Source organism: Podarcis erhardii (assembly GCF_964252035.2).
Source record: "Podarcis erhardii genome assembly, chromosome: 13".
In the NCBI taxonomy this organism is placed as follows: Eukaryota; Metazoa; Chordata; class Lepidosauria; order Squamata; family Lacertidae; genus Podarcis; species Podarcis erhardii.
In genome coordinates, this window is record NC_138502.1 from 17,807,159 (window position 1) to 17,833,011 (window position 25,853).

The following is a 25,853-nucleotide window of genomic DNA, read 5'->3' on the forward strand; positions in this document are numbered from 1 at the left end:
GTAAGCTTCTGGGTCAGTTGTTCTGCAATAGCTGAGATGAAAGCATGCATAACCGAGGTTGTAAATGCTCACTTTGTGGGAGCTGTACCACTTCAAGTTCCACACGAGAAGATTAAAGCCCCAGGTGTCAAGACAGGTTACAATCTCAGAGAGAGAACGCTCTTCTTTTAAAAACAAAGTAGGGTTGAAGTTCATATGGCTGGACAGGCAGACTTGATGGTATTGGGGCAGTGCCTGGTGAAATCTCTAAAGCTGGTGCTGGGCCTGAGCAAAGCAAAAAAAAAAAGTGTATTTATTTATCTATGCAATATATATGTGATAAATAATAGCACAAAGCCAGCAGCGTGCACACCATGTGCCAGTAGAAATCAATTCATCAGTTAAAATACTCACAAGTTAATACAGTGATCTAACAGAATACAGTGGTACCTTGGTTCTCAAACTTAATCCGTTTTGGAAGTCCGTTCCAAAACCAAGGCATGCTTTCCCATAGAGAGTAAGGCAAAATGGATTAATCCATTCCAGATTTTTAAAAACTACCCCTAAAAGAGCAATTCAACATGAATTTTAGTATCTAACGAGACCATTGATCCATAAAATGAGAGCAATAAACAATGTACTGCAGTCACACAATCAATCAATCAATAGCTGAAACTGGGTTCCACACGGTCACAAAAAAAGAGCCACAAAAACGCAAAATAAATAGCAAAAACAGACAGACCTCAGCGTAACATTCAAAACGGAAGCGTAACACTCAAAATGGAAGTGTGGCACTCAAAACGGAGCACGTTCGACTTCTGAAAAAAGTTCCCAAACCGGAACACTTACTTCCAGGTTTGCAGTGTTTGGGTTCCAAGTTGTTTGAGTATCAAGGCATTTGGGAACCAAGTTACCACTGTACAGTAGTTATAAATTCACATGGTGGATATAATTGTTCAAGGGATAGTTGACCATCCATTTCAGGTATGATCCATTCCACATTAGTGGTGCTGCTGCTACTTCCTCGCTTGTGAGTCACACAATGCCGTTACCACCATGGAGTTATTCCACCACTCCCATCTCTTTATTTGAAGGCTTTTCAGGCTTGTTTCATGTTTTTGTTGTTTACCTCTTGTGGCGTCCTTTCACTGTTGATTTGCATGTTAACCAGCAGTGCAGCCAATCAGAAGCCACACCTTGGTTTTTGAATGGTGCTGGGAGTTGAATGGACTCCCAGAACGGATTAGTTTGACAACCAAGGTACCACTGTATTTGGGCCAGTGGGGACAGAAAAACACCATCCATAACTTTACTCAGAAACCTATTGGGTGAAAAATCTCACAGTGTGTATCTCTGCTCTACAGGTTCCGTGGCCAATGAAAGAACTCAGCCAGCAAACATAGTAAGAAATATACCAATGAACAAAAACTTTTATGACTATGAATGTCCTGCCAACACTTTACAGCCCTGACATTCCAACTGGGGGGAGGAGGATTCTAATTCATTGAAACAGCCACTACCTTTCCAAGTAACAGGCGATGGCAGGGCTGATGTGATTTGGGGTGGGGTAGAGGGCCAGGTACCATCCTCCGCATGGTCTGTGCCCATCTCCAAGTATGTCCACTTTTTGAACTGGCTCTTCCAAATTCCTGGAATTTCTCTGGACCAAGGATGCAGGACCTGTGGCAGATGTTGTTAGACTACATCCCCCATCAGCCATAGCCAGAGGCCGTAGATGATGGGAGTTGTAATCCAGTAAGATCTGGAGAGCAGCAGTTTCTCCATTCCTGCTTTGTTTCCACTGTATGTAACTCTAGCAGACCGAATGGCAGACTGCAGGCTCCATCTCCTTCTTTTTCCCTCCATAGCCATTGCAGTCTGAGCCTGAAGAAGACCCTGATGGAGTTTCCTATGCTGTACTGAGCCACAGTTCATTGAAAACCAAACCAGCACCTGATGCTGACGGGATCCCTGAGTCCTGCACTTATGCAACAGTGGCCCAACACAGAACCAAGGGGGGCCAATAAGGAGGTCATCTTGCAATGCAGAGATTTCTGGGACCTTGGCTTATCCCCGAGTGTTATGGACATTTTGCTTATTTCTAGCTTCCGCGACATGGGAGACGGGTTTCATATGGTGGCCTTATTCACGGAAAGAAACTATTGCTCACAGCTAAGAACTGGGCAGGCCATACATAATGCATTTAAAAAGATGTTTAAAATAGCTATTGCCAAGAGGCCTATAGGGGCAGAGGTTCCTAAAAAGATGGTTAAGTTGTTTGTGTAAGCTACTACCACAGCCGGAATCTTGTATGTGCAGAAGTGGGAAGAATTCTCAACAAAAGAAGATGAGTTTTAAAGTTAATGGACTATGCAGAGATGGCAAAGCTGACAGCAAAAGTAAGAGATCAAAAAGATGGAGAGCGGAGGTTATTTTCGGACTATCTGAGAAAAAGCTGTAGCCCAATGAAATCACGAGCTGGATTTGGATAATAGGCAAGGGAAGGTGAATAAATAAATGATTGTAATGTAAGTTATAATACCATAGAAAATAAAAGGCCGGTCAAAATGTAAGAAATTATTATATTGAAAGTGAATTGAATAACATCAGGTTTTGTGTAAAAAAACTATTAAAAAACTATTATTTAAAAAATGGAATGGGGCAGCTGCTTTTACGGCTGTGTTGGAAGACCACATCCTTCCAACTGTTGGTAATATGGAAAGAGGCCAAAATAGGGGAGGGGACCTCACTTCTGGGGCCTGGGTGTGGCCCTTGGGGCTCTCCATGGGCAATGATCCTCAGTACCATCTTGAGGGCTTTTGCCTGGCTGGATGGTGTCTTGATGTAACATTGCCTCCTGCTTGCCAGAATCGGGGCTAGAGAAGTGGGGTGTTGTTAGGGACCGTGCTGAAGAGGGCTGCACTGAGGAGAAATGGTGAGAGCCTGCCCTTCCCCCTGCTAGTGATCAGGATCCTGACTCTTCCCAGGAGCAGGAGGACAGTATAGATTTGGAACAGTGGTTTGCAGAGGGACATAGTTCAGAAGGCAGAAGCTGGGAAATACCAAATGGGGAACAGCTAGGAGGAGAAACACTGGGAGAGAGAGAGTTAACAGACTCAATTTCTCTGGAAAGTGTTCATCAGCTCAGCCCAAGGTCAAGAAGAGCAGATAAGGTAGCACAGAAAGCACAGTGGTCACAAGATCTGGTTACAAGGCATGGTAGTGACGCTGAGGACAAGGGAGGAAGTGGGGGGGGGACCCTTAATTGGGAGCACCTTCATTCCGAGAAATGGATTCTTTGTTCTCTCCCTGTGATCATTAAAATATCAAACTGGTAAGAGACTTCTTTCTCTTTGTTCTGCTTATCTACTGCCAAAGGGGGGTGGGGTGGTAGAAGCTCCTTCAGGTATATAGGACCGAAGCTGTAGTCTACTTGATTTATCTCTTTGGAAAAAATTATGAACTCTGTTAATGTATAACCAATCCCTCAGCAGTTTACATTAAAAAGTATAATTATCAGCGATATGCGGATAAAATAAGCATATTTATAAAATGAGCATACATAGCTAATTATATGCCTGGATATTCTTGCTGAAATAGAGAAGGTTTTTTTACCTAGTGTCTAAAACATTTTGGCCAGGGTGTCTGCTTAGTGTTAATAGAAGTACAGTGGTGCCTCGCAAGACGAAATTAATCCGTTCCGTGAGGCTCTTCGTATAGCGGTTTTTTCGTCTTGCGAAGCAAGCCCATTGACAGCTTAGCGGATTAGCGCTATTAGCGGTTTAGCAGCTTTTAGCGATCAGCTGTTAAGCGGCTTATCAGCGGATCAGCTGATAAGCGGCTTAGCGGCTTAGGAAAAGGGGGGGAAAGGGAAAAAACCCCGCAGGAACTCGCAAGACATTTTCGTCTTGCGAAGCAAGCCCATAGGGAAATTCGTTTTGCAAAGCGCCTCCAAAACGGAAAACCCTTTCGTCTAGCAGGTTTTCCATCTTGCGAGGCGTTCGTCTTGCGGGGCACCACTGTAGTGAAAGATCCTTCTGCCTGCCTCCCTGGGTGTATCCGAAAACACATGATCATATCTATGCTGATTTTGCAGCATATGACTGCAGTGTGGAGGGGGAAAAGGGAAGTGGTTTGCAAGGCACTTCCAATGCTGCTAAGTTGTGCATTTTAAGTACATGAACTTCATGGGCAAGAACTGTGTTGCAGAGCCATGTTACATTTCAGGCCCTGCAGCCTCCCTCGAAGATCTTCATTCCAGGGACAGCACACATCTTGGGGGACACTGGACTACAGGGCTAGGCGGCCCTTCATCATGAGGCTCTCTTTCAACATCCTCTTTATCGGTTGGTATCTCAGATGAAAGGGTGAAGGGACTGAGGGTTGTGCAATGGCTGGGTGGAAGGACCTGAGACCCAGTTGTGGTTCCTGCTGCTCAGCTACATTGCTGCTAATGCAATCATCTCCTTTCCAGGATTCCTGCTGGCTGGACAGTGGCAGATCTCTGGGGGTGAGTCTCTTCGGGTGATAAATATGAACATGGGCCCAGGGGGAGTTGGATGGGGGCAGAATGGGAGCTAACTGTAATGATTTCCCCCACAACCAAATCCGATTTCCTGACATCTGCATGATAACAACAGAGGCCTACCAAACGTTCTCTGATCTATACAAATATTAAATGTCCAGGAACATCCCATCCAAACTGATTTCGAGGTTAACTTGTAGGAATAAAGCCCTCAATGGCTTGAGACTCGGGACCTGAAGGAATGCTTCCTGCCATGCTGACGTATCTGAGGACTGAGGACTGAGATTAGAAGGGATGCGGAGGATGATATATTCCTGCCATTTTAAAAGCACTGTGTTATATAGACTGCTGGTGTTTGTTTCTTCTTTTCTGCAAGTCACCCTGGAGAGAGACATAGAAATCTCCCAGTATGTTTTCAAGCACAATTCAAAGTGTTGATGTTGACCTTTAAAGCCCTAAATGGCCTCAGCCCAGTATACCTGAAGGAGAGTCTCCACCCCCACCGTTCAGCCCAGACACTGATGTCCAGCTCCGAGGGCCTTCTGGCAGTTCCCTCCCTGTGAGACGTGAGGTTACAGGGAACCAGGCAGAGTGGCGCCCACCCTGTGGAACGCCCTCTCTTCTGATGTCAAGGAAATAAACAACTATCTAACTTTTAGAAGACATTTGAAGGCAGACCTGTTTAGAGAAGTTTTTAATGTTTGATGTTTTATTGTGCTTTTAATTTTGTTGGGAGTCGCCCAGAGTGGCTGAGGGAATCCAGTTAGATGGGTGGGGTATAAATATTATTATTATTATTATTAATCAATTTATTCAACAAAAACGGGTGTTTTGTGGACCTTGACCCTCTGATCAAAGCTTCAGTATCCCCAGAGCATGCAAATGTCTCCCACCTTTGTAGATGTTCCACCTTCCAAATCTCAGCCTTGTTCTCCTTCTTTGACCTAGGACAATATAACTCAAAACCTTCCATCTCAAAGGGCCCCATAAATGTCAACCTGGGGGGAGATATCAACTTGGAGTGCAAAAGTGGCTACCATCAATCTGCACGACACTTTCTGTACAAAGGAGATTCAGACCATTCTGCTTCAGCAACTCAGAAGATAGAAAAGGATGCAATTGTATTTCACATTTCCAATGCCAAAGAATCAAATGCCGGAATCTACCGATGTAAATATTGCCACAACGAAAACATGTGCTCAGATTTCAGTGCTGGTGTCCAAGTCAACATAAAAGGTGAGAGCCAGGCTGAATCCTGATACGCCGTTCCCCCAAATGCCACATAAAATGAAACTTTATATCTCCCACATGTATAAATCATGGGGGGGGGGGACTACTTTTACTAAAGCAACCTTTGCTAACCTGGTGCCCTCCGTGTGTTTTGGTCTACAACTCTGTATGGGCAATTTATCCGGAAGATATTTGTATTTTAAGGAGATAGTGCTCTAACATGGTTTCCTTTCCTGCCTCTGTTTGCTTCCCCCTCTCTAAGCTCTTTGATGGTTGAAGAACATCCTTTAATTTCCTAGTCCTAATCTGTTGGAAGGAAGTGATATTGCTGGGTACCTTCTTTTGATGTTGGACATTGCTTTAAGAAAGTGAGGCATTGGGAGAGGTGGCTAATGAATAATCTGTACGTAGCTAGTAGCACGTAGGCGGTCAGGCAAACCACACAGGTTAGCTATCTATAAATTGGATAAATGGACATAAATCTAACATCAGGAATCACAAGACAGAGAAACCAGTAGGAGAACACATCAACCTCCCAGGACATTCTATACAAAATCTCAAAGTAGCTGTCTTATTACGAAAGAATTTCAGAAATAGACTGGAAAGAGAAGTTGCTGAATTGCAACTTATTACCAGACTTAAAACCACGGAGAGACCTGGTCTGAATAGAGACATTGGATTCTTATCTCATTACAGGGCACCTTGGGTTACATACGCTTCAGGTTACATACGTTTCAGGTTACAGACTCCGCTAACCCAGAAATATTACCTCGGGTTAAGAACTTTGCTTCAGGATGAGAACAGAAATCGCATGGCGGCAGCAGGAGGACCCATTAGCTAAAGTGGTGCTTCAGGTTAAGAACAGTTTCAGGTTAAGAACAGACCTCCGGAACGAATTAAGTTCTTAACCCGAGGTACCACTGTATACATGACAAAGCTATTCTTAGCCATCCCACCCCTTGCTTTTTCCTGTAAGACCAACTGCAGTCGTCAACAGTCGTTAACAGGTTTGCCACACCTATCAGCCAATCACCCATTCCCACCACCCTTCTGAGTAATACCCCTCCCCACCCTCTCACTATATATAAGGGTCTGGTGACTTCTGCTTCAGTGTATTTGAAGAAGTGTGCATGCACACGAAAGCTCATACCCAGAACAAACTTAGTTGGTCTCTAAGGTGCTGCTGGAAAGGACCTTTTTATTTTGTTTCGACTGTGGGCATAGTGTTAGGGAGAAGCTTGTGCACGGACTGACGGCCGTGGGGCCATGCAACCTGCGGCTACCTGGGGGGTGGTCACTTTACCACTTCTTTAGGGTTTCCAAGTAGCAGATCGAAGTGCTTGCTTGGTATGTACAGTATTTTTCGCTCTATAAGATGCACCAGACCATAAGATCGCAGCTCAGCAATCCCACTTGATGTCCCGGCTTATGGGATAGCCACACACAGCCTCTCCCGGGCAGCGGGATGAAGGCTCCTGTTGCCCGGGAAAGGCTGAGCGTGGCTAAGGCTCCCCCAAGAGCCGCGCTCCCTTTAAAGAGTGCATGGAGCGTGTGTGCGGCTCTTTAAAGGGAGTGCTGAGCAGAGCCTCCCGCCTGCATTCGCTCCATAAGATGCACACACATTTCCCCTTACTTTTTAGGAGGGGAAAAGTGTGTCTTATAGAGTGAAAAATACGGTATATATTGCTTGCTGTTTAGAATAAAATCTTTAATCTTCTCACTCACTTGTGTTTGTCTTGCCTCTGAATCTCAATTAAAAGAACCACCTTGCATTTGGCAAGACAAACTCCCATCAGCCTCAGTCAGCAGAGCCTGCTTGGAGTTTCAGTCCAAAACATCTGGAGGGCACCAGGTTGGCAAAGGCTGGGCTAAACTCTACAGTGGACTTCAGGGTCTCTCTCCTGCTTTGCATCCCACTTACATGTCTTGGCAATTTTCATGAATGAAGGCAATTCTCAGTGGCTGGTTTTAGCAGGAGCAGTCTTGCATGCATGCCTTTGAAAAAGTGTTACAAAGCATTCTAAAAAAAGAAAAAGAAAGGCATTTACAGTTAAAAACAATTATCTCATCTCAAGATTGCCCTGTAACAGTGCTCTTCAGCCACCAAATGTTTTAGAATTCCTCCTGAAAGTTCATGATTTTGGGGACAGGGTGTTGGGTGGCTTTGGAGGGCAGGATGTGATACTATCTTATTAGTTATCTGTCCTCTTGCTCACTTGTGTGAGTTAAACATCTAGTTAAAGGTAAAGGTAAAAAGGGACCCCTGACCATTAGGTCCATTAGGTCCTGGCGAACCAGAGCAGCACACGGAAACGCTGTTTACCTTCCCGCCAGAGTCGTACCTATTTATCTACTTGCACTTTGACATGCTTTCAAACTGCTAGGTGGGCAGGAGCAGGGACCGAGCAACAGGAGCTCACCCCTTTGTGGGGATTCGAACTGCTGACCTTTTGATCAGCAAGTCCTAGGCTCTGTGGTTTAACCCACAGCGCCACCCATGTCCCAACGAACATCTAGTTAGCATAGTTTAAATTTACCTTTTGCAGCATGAACTGTGGAAGCTTCTGGGACACGGTTGCTTAACCTTATTAGTAATTATCCAGGATGCTTCAGCAGATTGGATCTTCTACTTTTTATCCCTCTACACAAAATAAACACAGAGAAGTCTGTCATGTAAGAATAAAAATAGATTTTACTTACATAAAGCTTCAGGCTCGATAGAAGCAGACAGTAGCAGTGAAAGCAAGTCAGGCAGAATCTACTCGTATGTTACAAAAATACATGGTAAAGATCAAAATGGAGTCTCTGCTCCATCTTTTCTCTTCCCCCATAGCTTGCAAATCATTCCCATTTCACAGAACCAGACTACTGCATAAAAATCAAAGGATTAAACATTGCTTTTCCTCTCTTTCCCCCTAGGGACAGCTAATCCCAAGCCTTCCATTTCAGTGAGCCCAACTGATGCAGAAATAGCACAAAATGAAGTTTGGGAAAAGGGAGAGAATATGAAAAAATCAGGTTTGTCATCCCTACATTAGAAGCACCATCGTAGATGGTAAAATAAAAATGGTAGAACAGCAGTAGGAAACAATTTTCTCTTCCCCCCCACGGGGTCTAACCCCTTAGTTATGCTTTGGGTAAGAGGAAGCCTTAGTACCCAACTATTGGGAAGATAATTTCATCAACAAACAATTTACGACAGAGAGTTGCTTTGCTTCCCCATTATTTCTGAGGCACCTCAATATTTTTGCTACATTTCTGTCATTCTCCTATTTCCCCTGCCTCCAGTGGAGTAGCTAGCCACTCAGGTACCTGGTGCAGGGGCGTGTCCTGCAGCTGGGGGCGGACCCTCTCTGCTGCCCCCCCCCCCCGCTGCAGGGCGGCTGAGGGAGAGGCAGTAGGTAGAAGAAAGTCCCCCACTGCCATTTCAGGCAGCACGGAACCTGCAGGTGCCTAAGCCACCATGTCACTCCTAAAAAGTTTCGTGAACCCAATTATTATTATTTTTAATTCATTTTGTCACTCCCCCCTCAGTGATGACACCTGGGGTGGACCTCACCCCCCTTCTTCTGCCACTCCCTGCCTCCCACTGCTTTCTCTCCGTCATTATCTATATTCATCCTGCCTGACACTTCCTCTCTCGTTCTGCTTCCCTTTTCCTCCATCTTGTTCTGTTTATTTTGGTGACACAACATCTGGGGGAGGCGTGGCCACTGCTTTTGCAGAGGGAGGGAGGAGCTGAAAACAAATCTTGGGAGGAACAGGATGCTTAGTCTGCATCAGCAAGAGAGCCAGTGTGGTGTAGTGGTTAAGAGCGGTGGACTCGTAATCTGGTGAACCGGGTTCGTGTCTCCGCTCCTCCACATGCAGCTGCTGGGTGACCTTGGGCTAGTCACACTTCTTTGAAGTCTCTCAGCCCCACTCACCTCACAGTTTGTTGTGGGGAAGGAAGGGAAAGGAGAATGTTAGCCACTTTGAGACTCCTTTGGGTAGTGATAAGGCGGGATATCAAATCCAAACTACTCCTCCTCCTCCTCTTCTTCTTCTTCTTCTTCTTCTTCTTCTTCTTCTTCTTCTTCATTAAAGAACTAAATATGCTTGCAGCTGAGCTCAGGTCAGTGGGAGATGTAGGTATCCAGAGAAGGAAGGAAGCCCATTTCAATGTTTTCTTGAGTATACTTCGGACATGTAGAGTATATAATGGCCTTTGCCATTCTTACATATGATTGTGCACACTAGCAATGGAAATCTCCAGGGCTGTGTATAGTTTTTCTTTACAAACAAATGCACACAACCTACACCGGGGTCAGCAAGGTTTATCTTGCCTGGGCCAGATTGGTTCCGAGGGAGATCCCTCTGTGGGCCTGATCACGCGCACCCACAATTTTCGGCATCTGCACAGATGTGGTTTTCGGCATCTACACGTGCGCAGATGTGCTTTTCGGCGCTGCAGACATGCTTTTCGGCACTGTAGAAGTGAGTCCCCGCACCGCGCTGCAAGTCATGAGCCGGTCAAACGACCTCCACGGGCTGCTTCCGGCCCATGAGCCTTAGATTGGTGACCCCTGACCTACACCAATAATATTATTATAGGTTTTTTGTGGGGGAAACCCCTCAAACCCTAGAAATTAATGAATTTTAGGATTTTGATTACTTGGGATATGAATGGAGAATGCAATCTGCAGAGGAATTCCTGGGCTTGCCTATGCAAAAATGATCTGGCCAAGCTAGGGCCATTAAGAAACAATACAGGGCCATGGAGAGCCATTTGCAATGCAAGAGAACTCCCCCACACACTTGCCCTGAGGTGTGAACAGCGACTAGGAGTCTGGAAGACTGACAGGGTAACAAACTGGGATCCATCTTGGGCAGGCTGGCTGAAGGCTGGCAGAGAGAGATGCCTTACATTCCATGGCTGTACTGCTGTGTAGGACAACCTCCTCTTGGAATGACCAGGCATGCTGATGTCCCATGCACACACGCCACGGTGACGTCGGCACACCCCAGGCACCCACTGTCACTGGGGCAAGGTGGCGCACCTGGCAGCAGTGACGGGTGAACCCTGTCACCCCACCATGGGTTGGTTGCTGGTCAAACATGGCTAGCATATAGGGGAAGGTGTATGAGAGGCAGAAAGTGAGACAGAGAAGACAAAAAGAGTCATGGTGTGTGGTAGAATGAATGGAAGGGCTTTGCCAAAAGGGATATGGAAATGCCTGCAAAGGAACAGGGGGGGTGGGCTACATGGAGGCTGGAGAGATAGATGAAATAGCAGAACAATAATTTTGGGTAGCCTCTGGACGTGTCTGCGTGTGGTTTGGTAAGCACCGGCAGCATTCCAACTCGAGGTATCCTATTCATGGTTTTACAGGTGGATATTCAATAGCCATGTGGGCAGGCATTGCTGCCAGTGTTTTCCTTCTGGTCCTCCTCCTGTTACTTGCCTTCATATTGTCCAAGAAAAGGAAAAAGGGTGAGTGAGCTTCTGGGTGGGTTGCTTCACAACAGCTGAGGTTAAAAGGTGCTAAGTCTTTACATCCTGTGCCCCTTAAAGTCCCACATGAGAAGATATATTTAAATATGTTCAAAAGTTGCTGTTAGGGAGAAAAGGCTTCTCTTAAAAGCAACAACATAGACTTTTATCCCTTATAGTTGAACAGATAGGTTTGAAGGTTTGGGGGGCGATGTCTGGTAAAATCTCAAAAGCTGGTGGGTGGGCATGAGTGAAGCAAAAGTTGTTGTTGTTATGTAATATTTGTTAACCAATGAACAAACAAAAGTAAGATGCAAGTGATAAATAATAGCACAAAATTGACAGCACACACACCAAGTGCCAGTACAATGGATTTATCAGTTGAAGGACCCACAAGTCAATAACAGAAGAGTTATAAATTCACATATTCATATTCTCACTTTTCTTTTTGAATCTTTGATATAAAGAAGGATAAAATATTTAAGAGACTCCAACTAACTGGGACATCTTCACAACTTTTATTACTTTTACAACTACGCCACACCAACACGGATTTAGGACCTCTAGTGGTTGGAATGAGATGGTACAACTTGTTTTTTTTTACTTCTTCATTGATGGATATTGAAAGTTGGATATAAAATTGGGCGTAAATTTGATATTAAGGATATTAAGGATTTATAATTGTGGTGTCTTCTTCTACCTGTGGGAGTGGAATTTGGATTTTATTTTCCTATATTTCTACGCTACATATACTTCTCCCGAACTCTGTGGTGAAAAACTGGATACAAAAGTGGATACAAAATTGGATATAAATTTGGTAATAAGGGTTTAAATATTTTGTCTTCTTCATCTATGGGACGGATTTTATTTTTTTATTATTATTTCTTTGGCTTTAACATCTACGCTCTCCGGCTTTGAAAGAAGAGGGATTTAAGTTAAATTAAGTAATCTGAGCCTAAAGACATAATCTACAGAGCAAAATAATCCATAATCCATAAGGAGGAATAGCCTGAGTGGTGGCAAGAAGATGACACTGCGTTGACCCTGCGTTGACATTTGGTGATATATACAACTTAATGACTGTTAATTAATTGAAAGGTTATAAATTAGAAAATTGAGTAACTGTAAAATTGATAAATTTCGAGGTATATAAAAGATTGTTTTATCTGATAAATATTGAATAATATTGGAAGGGTATACGGGATTGTGAAGAGGTGTCAATTTTGCTATAGGGGGTTGGTGGACGTAAAAGGTTTTTTCTTTGTTTCTTGGGTTAGTTAGATTAAAATGTTGAATCCACCAAAGAGAGGGACGGATGGGGGGACACCAACAGAAAGGAAAGGGTCTAAACAAGAAGCAGATTTTAAAGCAGATATTTTAAGAATGTTCACAGAAATTAAACAGAGTGGAAAAAATTTGGAGTCAAAATTAGAGCAGGTGGATAACAAGATTGGAAAAATGGATAAAAAATTTGATGAAACAGTTAATGAATTGAAAGGGCAAATAAAAGATGTGTCTAGGAGAACGCAATCTGTAGAAGAGGGATTAAAGAAGACAAGATTGGAAATGAAAGATGTCAAACGGGAGGAGGAAAAGATTAAAGTAGAGATGATGGAATTGAGTAAAGCGCAAGAAGAGATGAAGGATGTAATAGCCATGAATGAACTGAGGCAGAGGGAGGTGAATCTGAGGCTTAGAGCTGTGCCAGAGACACAAGGAGAAAATATTAAAGAGAAATTGATAGCAGAATTAGCCCAATGGATGGAACTACCAGTAGAAGAAATGGCAAAAACAGTGCAAAATGCATTTAGAATGAGAGTAAGAACAACTAAAGCAAGAAGATTTGCAGGAGACTGCTTGATTACATTTAAAGATAGAGAAATGAGAAATATGATTCTACAAAAGAATAGAGAAAAGAGATTGAGTATCGATGGGAACTTCATAATTATTTTTAAAGATATACCAATCAGATTACTCAAACGAAGAGACCCATATAAACCATTGGTACAGACGCTGAAGAAAAACATTGAATTTAGATGGGAGTTCCCGGAAGGAATTTCATTTACGTATAGAAGCAAGAGGCACAGATTGACAAGTCCAGAGGAGACTGGGAAATTTCTGAGAAAATATAAGGAATTAAGATCAGAAAGGGATGAAACCAAAGGAGCAGACGGAGGAGCACCAAGGGGATCAGAACCAGAGGAAGAAGAGGGAGAGAATGGAAAGAAATCAGATGAGGAAGAAGAAGAGGAAGAAGAAGAAACAGCTAAATTATAGAAATATAAATAAAATTTATTTAAAATCAGGATATCATGGCGTTAAAAATTTGGAATTGGAACATTAATGGGATGAATGAGGGAAAAAAAGAGGAACAAAATTGAACAATTCTTAAAAAAGAAAAATTTAGATATCATTTGATTACAAGAGACACATGTGGCAAGAAGACACAAAAAAATACTGATTAACAAAAGATTAGGAAATGAATTCATATCTTCAGACAAGTAGAAAAAAAGAGGAGTGGTCATGTATATAAAAAACAAAATTGAAGCGCAACAAATCTTTAAAGATGAAGAAGGAAGGATAATTGCGGTTCGAATCAAAAGGCAAGGAGAAAATTTGATTATAGTTGGGATCTATGCACCTAATGGCAATAAGACTGAGTTCTACAAAACTTTGGAAGAAAAACTATTCGAATACATGGATCAGAAAATTATAATAATGGGTGATATGAATGGAGTGGTCTCACTGGAAATGGATAGACTCAGAGAGGGAACAAGTAAAGAAGGGAAACTACCCAAATCTTTTTTCTCAATGATAAAAAACTGTAACTTGATAGATATTTGGTGACTTAGACACCCATTGGACAAACAGTTTACTTATTATTCTGAACCGAACCAGTCAATGTCAAGGATTGATCAGATTTGGATCTCGAGCGAATTGACTCCAAGAACCCAACAAATAGAAATTCAACCAAAATAGATATCCGATCATAGTCCAATAAAATTTGAACTAAAAGGTTCTGAGGAAAGAACTTTCAGATGGCGAATGAAAGACTATCTCTTAGATGATCAGAAAATTATTGAAAAAGCACAAGAGAGGTTAACTGAATACTTTGTTGACAATTGTAATAAGGGTACAAAGACAAAAGTGGTTTGGGATGCAAGCAAGGCAGTGATGAGAGGATTTTTCATCCAGCAGAACTCAATCAAGAATAAAAACAGAGAAAAAGATAAAAAAGAAATTTTGAAGTAGATAATGGACAATGAACAAAAATTAATTAAGCAACCAAACAGTCGAAAAATAAAAGAAAATATCAAAGTTCTACAAACTCAGTTTGCAATGATAATAAATAGGGAAGTGGAATGGAATATTAAAAAACTAAGACAAAGAAGCTTCGAATTTGCGACTAAATCAGGAAAATGGCTTGCATGGCAAATCAAAAAAAGAAAAGAAAAGAATACAATAAATAAAATTATAGTGGAAGGAGAAGAGATAATCAATCCGAAGGAAATCAGAAAGGGATTCTTGGACTACTACAGAAGATTATATAAAAATAGAGAAAGAAACAATTTGAGGAAAATAGAGAGATTTTTGAAGGATGCAGAAGATCCCGACAGATAAAAAAGAACAGTTAAATGCCCCAATAGAAATAGAGGAGATAAAAGAAGCAATAAAAGATTTAAAAAGGGGAAAGGCTCCAGGTCCAGATGGATTCACCGCAAGTTATTATAAAGAAATGAAATCTGTTTTGATGATGCCACTGAAAGAAGTAATGAACAACATCTTAAGGGAAAGAGACATCCCGGAAACATGGAAAGAAGCATATATTGCATTTATTCCAAAACAGGATTCAAACTTAGAATCATAGAATCATAGAATAGAATCATAGAATCATAGAGTTGGAAGAGACCACAAGGGCCATCGAGTCCAACCCCCTGCCAAGCAGGAAACACCATCAGAGCACTCCTGACATATGGTTGTCAAGCCTCTGCTTAAAGACCTCCAAAGAAGGAGACTCCACCACACTCCTTGGCAGCAAATTCCACTGTCAAACAGCTCTTACTGTCAGGAAGTTCTTCCTAATGTTTAGGTGGAATCTTTTTTCTTGTAGTTTGGAACCATTGCTCCGTGTCCGCTTCTCTGGAGCAGCAGAAAACAACCTTTCTCCCTCCTCTATGTGACATCCTTTTATATATTTGAACATGGCTATCATATCACCCCTTAACCTCCTCTTCTCCAGGCTAAACATGCCCAGCTCCCTTAGCCGTTCTTCATAAGGCATCGTTTCCAGGCCTTTGACCATTTTGGTTGCCCTCCTCTGGACACGTTCCAGTTTGTCAGTGTCCTTCTTGAACTGTGGTGCCCAGAACTGGACACAGTACTCCAGGTGAGGTCTGACCAGAGCAGAATACAGTGGCACTATTACTTCCCTTGATCTAGATGCAATACTCCTATTGATGCAGCCCAGAATTGCATTGGCTTTTTTAGCTGCCGCGTCACACTGTTGGCTCATGTCAAGTTTGTGGTCAACCAAGACTCCTAGATCCTTTTCACATGTACTGCTCTCAAGCAATTCTTGCGATTGTAGACTATTCCTGTAGGCTGAATCAGGGTTGGGGTTTGCCAGTGTGCAAGTGTGCCTTATAGAAGGCAGAAGATCTCAAGCTGTCTTCTATACATATGACAGGCAGTGTTTCTTGGGTAGTGAGCAGACTATAATATACTGTATTTAAAGATTTGCTTGTTCCCATATGTTTCCTGCTTGGCAGGGGGTTGGACTCGATGGCCCTTGTGGTCTCTTCCAACTCTATGATTCTATGATTCTATGAGTCTATGATTCTATCTTGTATTTGTGCCTCTCATTTTTTTTTTGCCCAAGTGCAATACTTTACATTTCTCCCTATTAAAATTCATCTTGTTTGTTTTGGCCCAGTTCTCTAATCTGTCAGGGTTGTTTTGAAGTGTGATCCTGTCCTCTGGGGTGTTAGCCACCCCTCCCAGTTTGGTGTCATCTGCAAATTTGATCAGGATGCCCTTGAGTCCATCATCCAAGTCGTTGATAAAGATGTTGAATAAGACGGGGCCCAAGACAGAACCCTGTGGCACCCCACTAGTCACTCTTCTCCAGGATGAAGAGGAACCATTGATGAGCACCCTTTGGGTTCGGTCAGACAGCCAGTTACAAATCCACTGAGTGGTAGCATAGTCAAGTCCGCATTTTACCAGCTTCTTTACAAGAATATCATGGGGCACCTTGTCAAACGCCTTGCTGAAATCAAGGTAGGCTACATCCACTGCGTTCCCTTCATCTACCAGGCTTGTAATTCTGTCAAAAAACGAGATCAGGTTAGTCTGACATGACTTATTTTTCAGAAATCCATGCTGACTATTGGTGATCACAGTATTCCTTTCTAGGTGCTCACAGACTGTTTGCTTAATGATCTGCTCCAGAATCTTCCCTGGTATTGATGTCAGACTGACTGGGCGGTAATTATTTGGGTCCTCTCTTTTCCCCTTTTTGAAAATAGGGACAACATTTGCCCTCCTCCAGTCTGCCAGGACTTCGCCTGTTCTCCAGGAATTCTCAAAGATGACTGCCAGTGGTTCTGAGATCACATCTGCCAGTTCTTTTAATACTCTCGGATGCAGTTCATCTGGCCCTGGAGACTTGAATACATCTAAACTAGCCAAGTATTCTTGTACTATCTCCTTAGTTATTCTGGGCTGTGTTTCCTCTGCTGAATCATTTGCTCCAAATTCTTCAGGTCGGGCATTGTTTTCTTTATTGGAGAAGAGTGAGGCAAAGAAGGCATTGAGGAGTTCAGCCCTTTCTGTGTCCCCTGTTTGCATTTCACCATCTTCTCCTCTGAGTGACCCCACTGTTTCTTTGTTCTTCCTTTTGCTACGAACATACCCATAAAAGCCTTTTTTGTTGCTTTTAACCTCTCTAGCAAGCCTGAGTTCATTCTGTGCTTTAGCTTTTCTGACTTTGTGTCTACACTTGCTGGCTATTTGTTTGAATTCCTCTTTGGTGGTTTCCCCCCTTTTCCATTTTTTGTACACATCCTTTTTTAATCTTAACTCAGTTAAAAGTTCTTTAGATAGCCACCCTGGCTTCTTTAGGCACCTTCCATGTTTCCGTCTCATTGGTATTGCCTGAAGTTGTGCTTTTACTATCTCCCTCTTAACAAACTCCCAGCCATCATGAACTCCCTTTCCTTTTAGTATTACTGTCCATGGGATCTCACCCAGCACTTCCCTAAGTTTTATGAAGTCGGCTTTCTTAAAGTCAAGAAATTGAGTCCTAGTATGCTTGGCTGCTCCTTTCCGCTGTATAGTAAACTTCAGAAGAGCATGATCACTCGCGCCTAATGATCCTTCCACTTCTACCCCACTAACCAGGTCATCAACATTGGTTAGGACCAGATCTAAAATGGCTGTTCCTCTTGTTGCTTCTCCCACTTTCTGGACAACGAAGTTGTCTGCAAGGCCAGTGAGGAATCTGTTTGACCTTATGCTCTTGGCTGAGTTTGACATCCAGCAAATATCCGGGTAATTGAAGTCCCCCATTACTACTATCTCCCTTCCTTTTGCATGCTTGGCCATCTGTTCCAGGAAGGCATCATCTATGTCCTCCGTTTGGCTTGGGGATCTATAGTAAACTCCCACAATGAGGTCCCTGTTATTCTTCTCTCCCTTAATTTTGACCCAAATGCTCTCACTTTGGCTTTGAGGTTCTAAATCTTGGATCTCTTCACAGGTATACACATCCCTGACATATAACGTCACTCCTCCTCCTTTCTTGTCTGGTCTGTTTCTCTGAAATAGATTGTATCCCTCCATTATTACATTCCAGTCGTGGGACTTATCCCACCAGGTTTCAGTGATGCCTATTATGTCATATTTAGTTTGCTGTACCAAGAGCTCAAGCTCATCTTGTTTATTACCCATGCTTTGCGCATTAGTGTACAGACATTGAAGTCCATTAATCATTCCCCCGTGTCTCTTATTTAAGGATTTTTTCCTCCCACCACTAGGTCTGCGTGCTGTTTGCTCCATTTGATCTATGACATTTGGATGATCATCTTCATCAATTGATAGACTCCTACCTTCAGGAGCACTGTCTCCCTCCCCCACGTTAGTCAGTTTAAAGCCCTCCTGATGAGGTTTCTGAGATTTTTGGCAAAAACATTCCTCCCAACCGTTGTGAGGTGCAGCCCATCGCTTGCCAGAAGTCCATCTTCAAGAAACTGCAGTCCGTGATCTAAGAATCCAAACCGTTCCTGTTTACACCATTTGCGAAGCCAGCTGTTCACTTCCACTATTTTTCCCTCTCTCCCTGGGCCACGTCGTTCAACTGGGAGGACAGATGAGATGACAATTTGTGCATTTAATTGCTTCAATTTCCTGCCCAGAGCCTCATAGTCTCTTTTGATCTTCTGGAGGCTATTGCTTGCAGTGTCATTGGTTCCCACATGAACCAAGAGGAAGGGGTATTTGTCAGTGGGTTTTATGATTCCTTGCAGTCGTTCAGTTACATCTTGGATCTTAGCCCCGGGGAGACAGCACACTTCCCGAGTCATCTTGTCAGGCCCACAGATCACTGCTTCTGTTCCCCTCAGTAGGGAATCCCCTATCACCACTACACGCCTCCTCTTAGGTTTGGTCGGGGTTCTTCCACGAGCTGTCCATTCCAAGGTCGCCTGCACATTCCCTGAGGACTGACTTTGCTGCTCGTCTTCATATACCTGATCGACTGTAACAAGGGAGAGATCCTCAAATGGAGTCTGCTCTTCGTCTTCCATGCTAGCGGAGAGGACCTCAAAGCGATTGTGTATTTCTAAACAATCAGAGCGAACCCTGGGCCTCCTACTTCTTTGCGTCACGTTTCTCCATATATCTGGCTCCTGTGTTGATGAACTAGCCTCCTTCTCAGGGGAGTCCCCTGTCTCCTCCTTGGTGGAGACGGTGTGCTCTGTTGCTTCCAAGAAGAGCTCCAGCTCTCTAATTCTTTGGAGCGTAGCCACATGTTCCTCCAGTTGCTGGACTTTGTCTTTTAAGAGGGCAATCAACATGCAATTGCTGCAGGTAAAGCTGCCTGCAACCTTTGGCAAGATGGCAAACATTGTGCAGGAACCGCAGGCGACTGCAGCTGTTCCCTCACTCTCCATCTTGAGAATGTGTCATTGGGGCTGGCTACAGCGGTCCTCCATCATAAGAAGCGTGCAGACAGGACAAATAACTCCCCCCCAAAAAACCCTAGGTCTCCCCCAACAAACGTTTGAGACTAGCTCCCCTAAATCTAAAGATGGAGCAAACTGCAAGCTCTGATAAGCTCCTCCCACAGCTAATCACCTGCCTCAACAGAAACCCTGCCCCCTCTGACCTTTGCACAGGGAGAGCAGCTAATCAGCCACAAGAAACACACACACAAGAAACACCTTTTTCCTCCTTCTTCAGCTGCTGCCCTTAACTTAACACAAGTTAAAAATGATAGGCCGATTTCATTGCTAAATACAGACTATAAAATATTTGCAGGAATCCTTGCGAAAAGAATGAAAAACATACTACTAGAAATCATTCATAAGGATCAGGCGGGTTTCCTTCCAGGCAGGCAGATGAAGGATAATATAAGGAATATAATCAATATTGTGGAATATCTGTCTGCCAGGAATGAGAAACAAGCCATAATGATGTTTGTGGATGCAGAAAAGGCCTTTGACAATATAGCATGGGACTTTATGTTGAAAAACTTAGAACACATGGATGTTGGTAACGAATGCTTTAACGGAATAAAGGCAATTTACACAGAACAAAAAGCTAAACTGATTATAAATAATGTAATTACAGAAGAAGTAAAGATATCAAAAGGAACAAGACAGGGATGCCCACTTTCGCCACTATTATTTGTATCAGTGCTAGAAGTCCTTTTAAATTTGATTAGACAAAATAGAAAAATAAATGAGTGACAATTGGTCAAAATGAATATAAAATCAAAGCGTTTGCAGATGATTTGGTAATAATGATAGAAGACCCAATAAGTACTATAAAAGAAGTATTGGAGGAAATTGAACAGTTTGGAGGAGTGGCAGGTTTTAGACTAAATAAGAAGAAAACGAAAATGATTGTGAAGAACATGGACCAAAGTGCAATAGAAATAATGCAACAGCAAACAGAGATAGAGGTGGTTAAAAAGGTGAAATATTTAGGAATATGGTTAACCTCTAAAAATATAGACTTATTCAAGAACAACTACGAACCAGTATGGAATGGAATAAGAAAGGACTTGGAGGTGTGGGGAAGAATGAAACTGTCCCTTTGGGGCAGGATATCTACAATTAAGATGAATGTGCTTCCAAAGATGTTATTTCTATTTCAGACTATCCCCATAATTAAGGGGAATAGGATTTTTAAAGAGTGGCAAAGAGCGATTTCAAGATATATTTGGCAGGGCAAAAAGCCGAGAATTCAATTTAAGTTATTAACAGATGTGAGAGAAAGAGGAGGCTTTGCCCTGCCTGATCTGAAATTATATTATGAGGCATCATGCCTTTGTTGGTTGAAAGAATGGATAAAATGAGAAAATAAGGAATTGTTAGACCTAGAGGGGTTTGATAACAGATTTGGATGGCATGCGTACCTATGGTGTGAGAAGAAGAAAATCCATAAAGGTTTTGAGAACCACATCTTCCGAGGTCCTTTGATTGAAGTTTCGGATAGGTATAAAAACCTATTAGAACCTAGAGTACCACACTGGTTATCTCCATTAGAAGTTATGAGTGTAAGGAAAATTAATATGAGAGGTAATTGGATCACATATGGCCAATTGTTATTTAAAGAAGGAGGAAAATGGAAAATGAAACCATATGAACAGGTTAAAGAACATGTATATGACTGGTTGCATTATTTTCAAATAAATGAAATGTTTAGGAAAGACATTAAAGAACATGGTTATGCAGACAAGGATTCAAAATTTCAGATAGAAATAATAAATAATGACTTTAAAATTTTATCCAAAATGTATAATTTGTTGCTAGAATGGAATTTGAAGGATGAAGAAGTTAAGTCGGTAATGATACATTGGGCCAGAGATTTTGGTTACAACATACAATTTGAGGATTGGGAAAGATTATGGAAAGAAAATTTAAAATTTACAGCATGTATGACGTTAAAAGAAAATGTTATGAAAATGTTTTATAGATGGTACATAACACCAGTAAAACTAGCGAAAATGTATAAGACATGTAATAAGTGTTGGAAATGTAAAGATAAAGAAGGTTCTTTTTACCATATGTGGTGGGAATGTAAGAAAGTGAAAGGCTTCTGGGAAAGGATATATAATGAATTGAAGAAGATATTAAAATATACATTTATAAAGAAACCAGAGGCCTTTCTGTTAGGAATTTTAGGAAATGAGATAAAGAGAAAGGACAGTAAATTTTTCCAATATGCAGTGACAGCTGCAAGAGTGTTACTGGCCCAGAAATGGAAACAACAGGAAATACCAACGATGGAAGAATGGAGAATGAAGCTGTTAGACTATGCTGAGTTGGATAAACTGACTGGGAAGATTAGATATTTAAGAGACCAAAAGTTCATTGAGGACTGGGGGAAATTTGTGGAATATCTGGAAAGTATAAGTGAGGGACAGATAACGCTAGAGGGATTTAAAGAAGCACTGTGAAATTTGAGAAGTATTGTTTAAAGGGAATAGAAAAAGAAAGGTTTAAATAATGACAATACAAACCTAAGGAATGCGTAATTTAAATAATGACTATGGATGATTTACGGAAAAGCTGAAGGAAGTCCAGAAAAGAAATAATTTGTGAAAAATTGGATGTGAAATTATTATGTGTTTTTGTTTTTGTTGTAAACTAATAAAAATTATTTTTAAAAAATCACATACTGGATATCATTCTTTAAGCAATAGCCAAACAAAATCCATTTTAATTAAGATCCATTCCACATTTGTGTGATTTTGCAGTGCTGCCACTGCTTCCTTACCTGTGGGTCACAGAATGCAAATACCACCACGTAGTTCTACCGCTGTTTCTACCCCTTTATTGGATGATCTTTTCGGATTGTTTTATGGTGGTCCTTTTACTGTTGATTTCCATGTAAACCAACCACACACTATTATTACTACCATCAGTGTAGTAGTAGAATCCCGTAGAAGTAGTACTCTTTCCCCACCCCATTTCCCCCACTGCCTCTTCGTTCATCTTCAATCTTGGGTGGTTGGGAGTCAATCTGTGGGAAGCTTTATCATCCACCTTCCTCTCAGTGACTGCCTCGTTGGTTCAGCTCTCCCTACCCTCAAGACAGCCCACTTTCAGGGTTTCCTTCAGCAGTGTTATGAATTGGGTTTAACACATTTGATATTACAAGGCACGTTCTAACCAATTGTATAAGCGTTGGTAGACGAACGTTCTAATGGCAAGTAAGCACATGCACTTTCAACTGTCAACTGTCAACTGTCAACTGTCAACGGTCAGTTCATGCTCGGCATTATTATTGTGTTGTCCAGTCAGTTTGGTTCTTGTTTTCCTATGAGTGAGCCGTTGTCATCACTGACAAATGTTAAATAAACATAGTTGAGGAACTTATACTGCCTTGGGCTTCTGACTTTTTCCAAACATTTAACAAGCAGTAATATTGCTTCCACCACATTTCCCATGTTACAGAGGAGGTCATTGGCTTCTAACCACCACTACCCCCCCCATCAGATCAAGAATTAGAACAGCAATCTTTGTGGTGAAAAATATGAGTGCATTTCTTACATTTGTTACATATGATTTGCTTCTCTCTCCCTGCATTTTATGTCAATTTACAGCAGAACATGGTGGGTGTGCTGTTGATTTTTGTCATTATGACTTCATTATGAAGGAGGTGAGGACAGGTGACCCCACCTAGGCCCGAAGTCACCCCCCCCCCTCAATAATCACCCCAGGTCTCAAAACTGTCCAAAATTCCTTTTGTCTTCCAAAAATCCACAGCTAAAGCTTTCCTATGTTCTTATCACAAGATGCTGTGCATAGGCAAAATGTTACTTTTAAAAGCTAATGAATAGACTCTGTCAGAGCAGGCCTGAGAACTGACTTTTATCTCATTCAGTTGCAATATCTTTGGACATGCTGAACCACTCTCATTCCCCTTTCCTGGGAAGGGTACCAAGAGTCCACAATAGTCCCAAGACAACTTTCTGTTCATGCTCAGAGGAACTCATGGGGCAGGATTTCTGGAAAAGGAGGAAAAAGGGGAGGGAACTAGAAGGGGAATATATGCTCTGTGCAAATGACTGTGAACCTGTGCTTGTTTGTGAACTATCACACTTGCTCCTTCTACCAGTTCATGGATGGTAGAAATAAAGCTTTTTCTCTGAAACTATTCCTTGAGTGTCTGTTGACTCCCATCTCCCTTTCCCGGGCGCAATATTTTTCCCACCCAAGGGCAAAGCCTCATAAGGCTACAATTATATACTATAAAGGATTTGTCTTATCATCTTTTTTACCAGTTGTATTCACATGATTCAGAACAACGCCTTTTGACAGTCAATATCCCATTATTTGTGCGATATGTTTCAGCACATTTAAAGAAAAAGTCTTCATGCCATTGAAGAAAATCATTATTTCAGCTTCCTTAGTAGTGAATGTTTTCAGTACCAAGTATAAGGTTACCAGATTTTTTTCTATGAATCCGGGAACACTTTTCAACTTCAATTGATTTTGTATGGGGACCGATTTGTAAATCCGGGGACTGTCCCTGGGAAACGGGGATGTCTGGTAACCTTAGTCAAGTAACAGAGATGAATTGGGTGGCTTCTTCTATCCAGACAAGGTTCTTGGAGGTTGTACTATATGGGCCAGTGATGGGGGTGGTAGCAGCATCCATAACTTCAATCTGAAACCAACTGGGTGAAGAATCTCACAGTATATCTCTGCTCTGCAGGTTCCACGGCCAATGAACAAGCTGAACAAGTGAACATAGTAAGAAACATTCCTATGAAACAAAACATTTACAACTGTAAACTTCCAGCCAACGCTTTACAGTCCTGACACTCAAACCTGGTGGGAGGGAGACAGAACATAACATCAATGCGACATCCTCTACCTGTCCAATTTATAGGGGATTACAGGAGTGATTTGATTGGGGGTGGGGCCAGATATCAACCTCCAGATCATTTGTTGGTATCCTTGGATGTCTTGAAATGGCTCTCCCACATTCCTGAAGCTTCTCTGGAATAGGGATGGGGTACCAGATTTTTTTTTGCACTCTATCTCCCATCAGCCCCAGCCATCATTGCCAGTGGTCAGGGATGATGGGAGTTGTAGTCCAATCATGTCTGGAGGGTCGCAGGTGCCCTATTCCTGCTTGGCAGCACTCTCCTTTGTTTTTATTGTAACTCCAGCAGAGGGAATGGCAAGATTGCATCTCCTTCTTTTTCCCTCCATAGCCCTTGCAGTCTGAGCTTGAAGAAGACCCTGATGGAGTTTCCTATGCTGTACTGACCCACAGCTCATTGAAAACCAAACCAGCACCTGATGCAGATGGGATCCCTGAGTCATGTACTTATGCAACAGTGGCCAAAGGCAGAACCAAGGAAGGCCAATAGGCAAGGCATCACAAAAGAATGCAGCCCTCAGACTGAAAAAGATTCCCTGACCCTGGCTGTACATCTTCCCTTCCTAATGGAGAATGGTTGAGAGCCAAAGACTCGAAGGAAGGAAGGAAGGAAGGAAGGAAGGAAGGAAGGAAGGAAGGAAGGAAGGAAGGAAGGAAGGAAGGAAGGAACTAATAATCAATAACCAGCTGCCTTAAAGGAACATTAGGCATTGCCTCCCCGTGTAAATACATTTGTCCCAATAATCACATAATGCTTTTAAGATGTCTCTAATCGTTTTACTATAATGTATTACTTGGTTGTATTTTTCATTTTATTCACTATTTTGTATTCATGACTATTTTGTATTCATGAGAATGAAAAGTGGTCTAGAAACAGTTTAAATAAATAATCTCCTTTTCTGGTTTTAGTGCAAGTTGTTGTTGTTGTTGTTAGTGCAATGTTAAATTCTAAATAACCCTGGACTATTGGGGGTTGCTAAAGACTCCTCTTTGTCCCTCATAGGAATTACTATGTACATAGTCCTGGAAGTTTCTTGATAAGGTTGTTGTTGTTGTTGTTGTTGTTGTTGTTGTTGTTGTTTATAATAATATTTATTGAGTTTTACAAAAAAGTTTACAAAAACAGAAAAACACACAAAGAAACACAAAAAACAAAAAGAAAAATTTAAAAAGAAAAATTAAAAATCATTTTTTCAAGTATCATGCCATTCATTAACTTATTTTCATGACTTCCTCACATCTCCCTTTTTTGTATTCCATTTAGAAATTTAATCAGCAAATTCATATCCTCTTATTTTACCCTTAATTATTTATCCTCTCAAATTTTAACTTCTAATCATATTGCTAGAACCACTTCATTTCATTTCAACATCATTCGCATTCAAAAATTTTGCAGTGTTTCTGTAAATACATTTTAAATTTCTTCCAGTCTTCTTCCACCGACTCTTCTCCCTGGTCTCGGATTCTGCCAGTCATTTCCGCCATCTCCATGTACTCCATCACTTGCATCTGCCAATCTTCCAG

The 25,853-nt window shown here is 42.0% G+C and overlaps 2 protein-coding genes and 1 long non-coding RNA gene across 6 annotated transcripts in view; 2 read left to right on the plus strand and 1 right to left on the minus strand.

Annotated features, from left to right (window-relative positions):
- Positions 1 to 2,214, plus strand: part of LOC309327821 (immunoglobulin superfamily member 1-like) — a 70,408-nt gene extending 68,194 nt beyond the window's left edge. For both annotated transcript variants that reach the window (XM_081837346.1, XM_081837347.1), the window contains 2 exons: positions 1,344 to 1,381; positions 1,848 to 2,214. In XM_081837346.1, coding sequence (XP_081693472.1) covers positions 1,344 to 1,381; positions 1,848 to 2,006 — 197 coding nt within the window. In that variant the 3' untranslated portion in view covers positions 2,007 to 2,214. The remainder of the gene's footprint in view (positions 1 to 1,343; positions 1,382 to 1,847) is intronic.
- Positions 1 to 24,149, minus strand: LOC309327911. Its single transcript, XR_014150674.1, has 3 exons — positions 22,212 to 24,149; positions 8,272 to 8,375; positions 1 to 264 (listed from the first exon to the last, which is right to left on the minus strand). It is a non-coding gene; the product is annotated as an uncharacterized lncRNA (long non-coding RNA).
- LAIR1 (leukocyte associated immunoglobulin like receptor 1) lies at positions 4,127 to 25,243 on the plus strand. Of its 3 annotated transcripts, XM_081837471.1 has the most exons (7): positions 4,128 to 4,325; positions 4,454 to 4,489; positions 5,453 to 5,740; positions 8,654 to 8,752; positions 11,106 to 11,207; positions 24,156 to 24,193; positions 24,661 to 25,243. In XM_081837471.1, exons 1-7 carry the CDS (start codon positions 4,193 to 4,195, stop codon positions 24,817 to 24,819), a joined length of 855 nt encoding a protein of 284 aa, XP_081693597.1. In that variant the 5' UTR covers positions 4,128 to 4,192; the 3' UTR covers positions 24,820 to 25,243. The 3 variants fall into 3 exon arrangements, with proteins under 3 accessions (XP_081693598.1, XP_081693597.1, XP_081693599.1); XM_081837472.1 differs by lacking the exon at positions 8,654 to 8,752 and having other exon boundaries at positions 4,127 to 4,325; XM_081837473.1 differs by lacking the exon at positions 11,106 to 11,207.
- Positions 25,244 to 25,853: the final 610 nt, after the last annotated feature.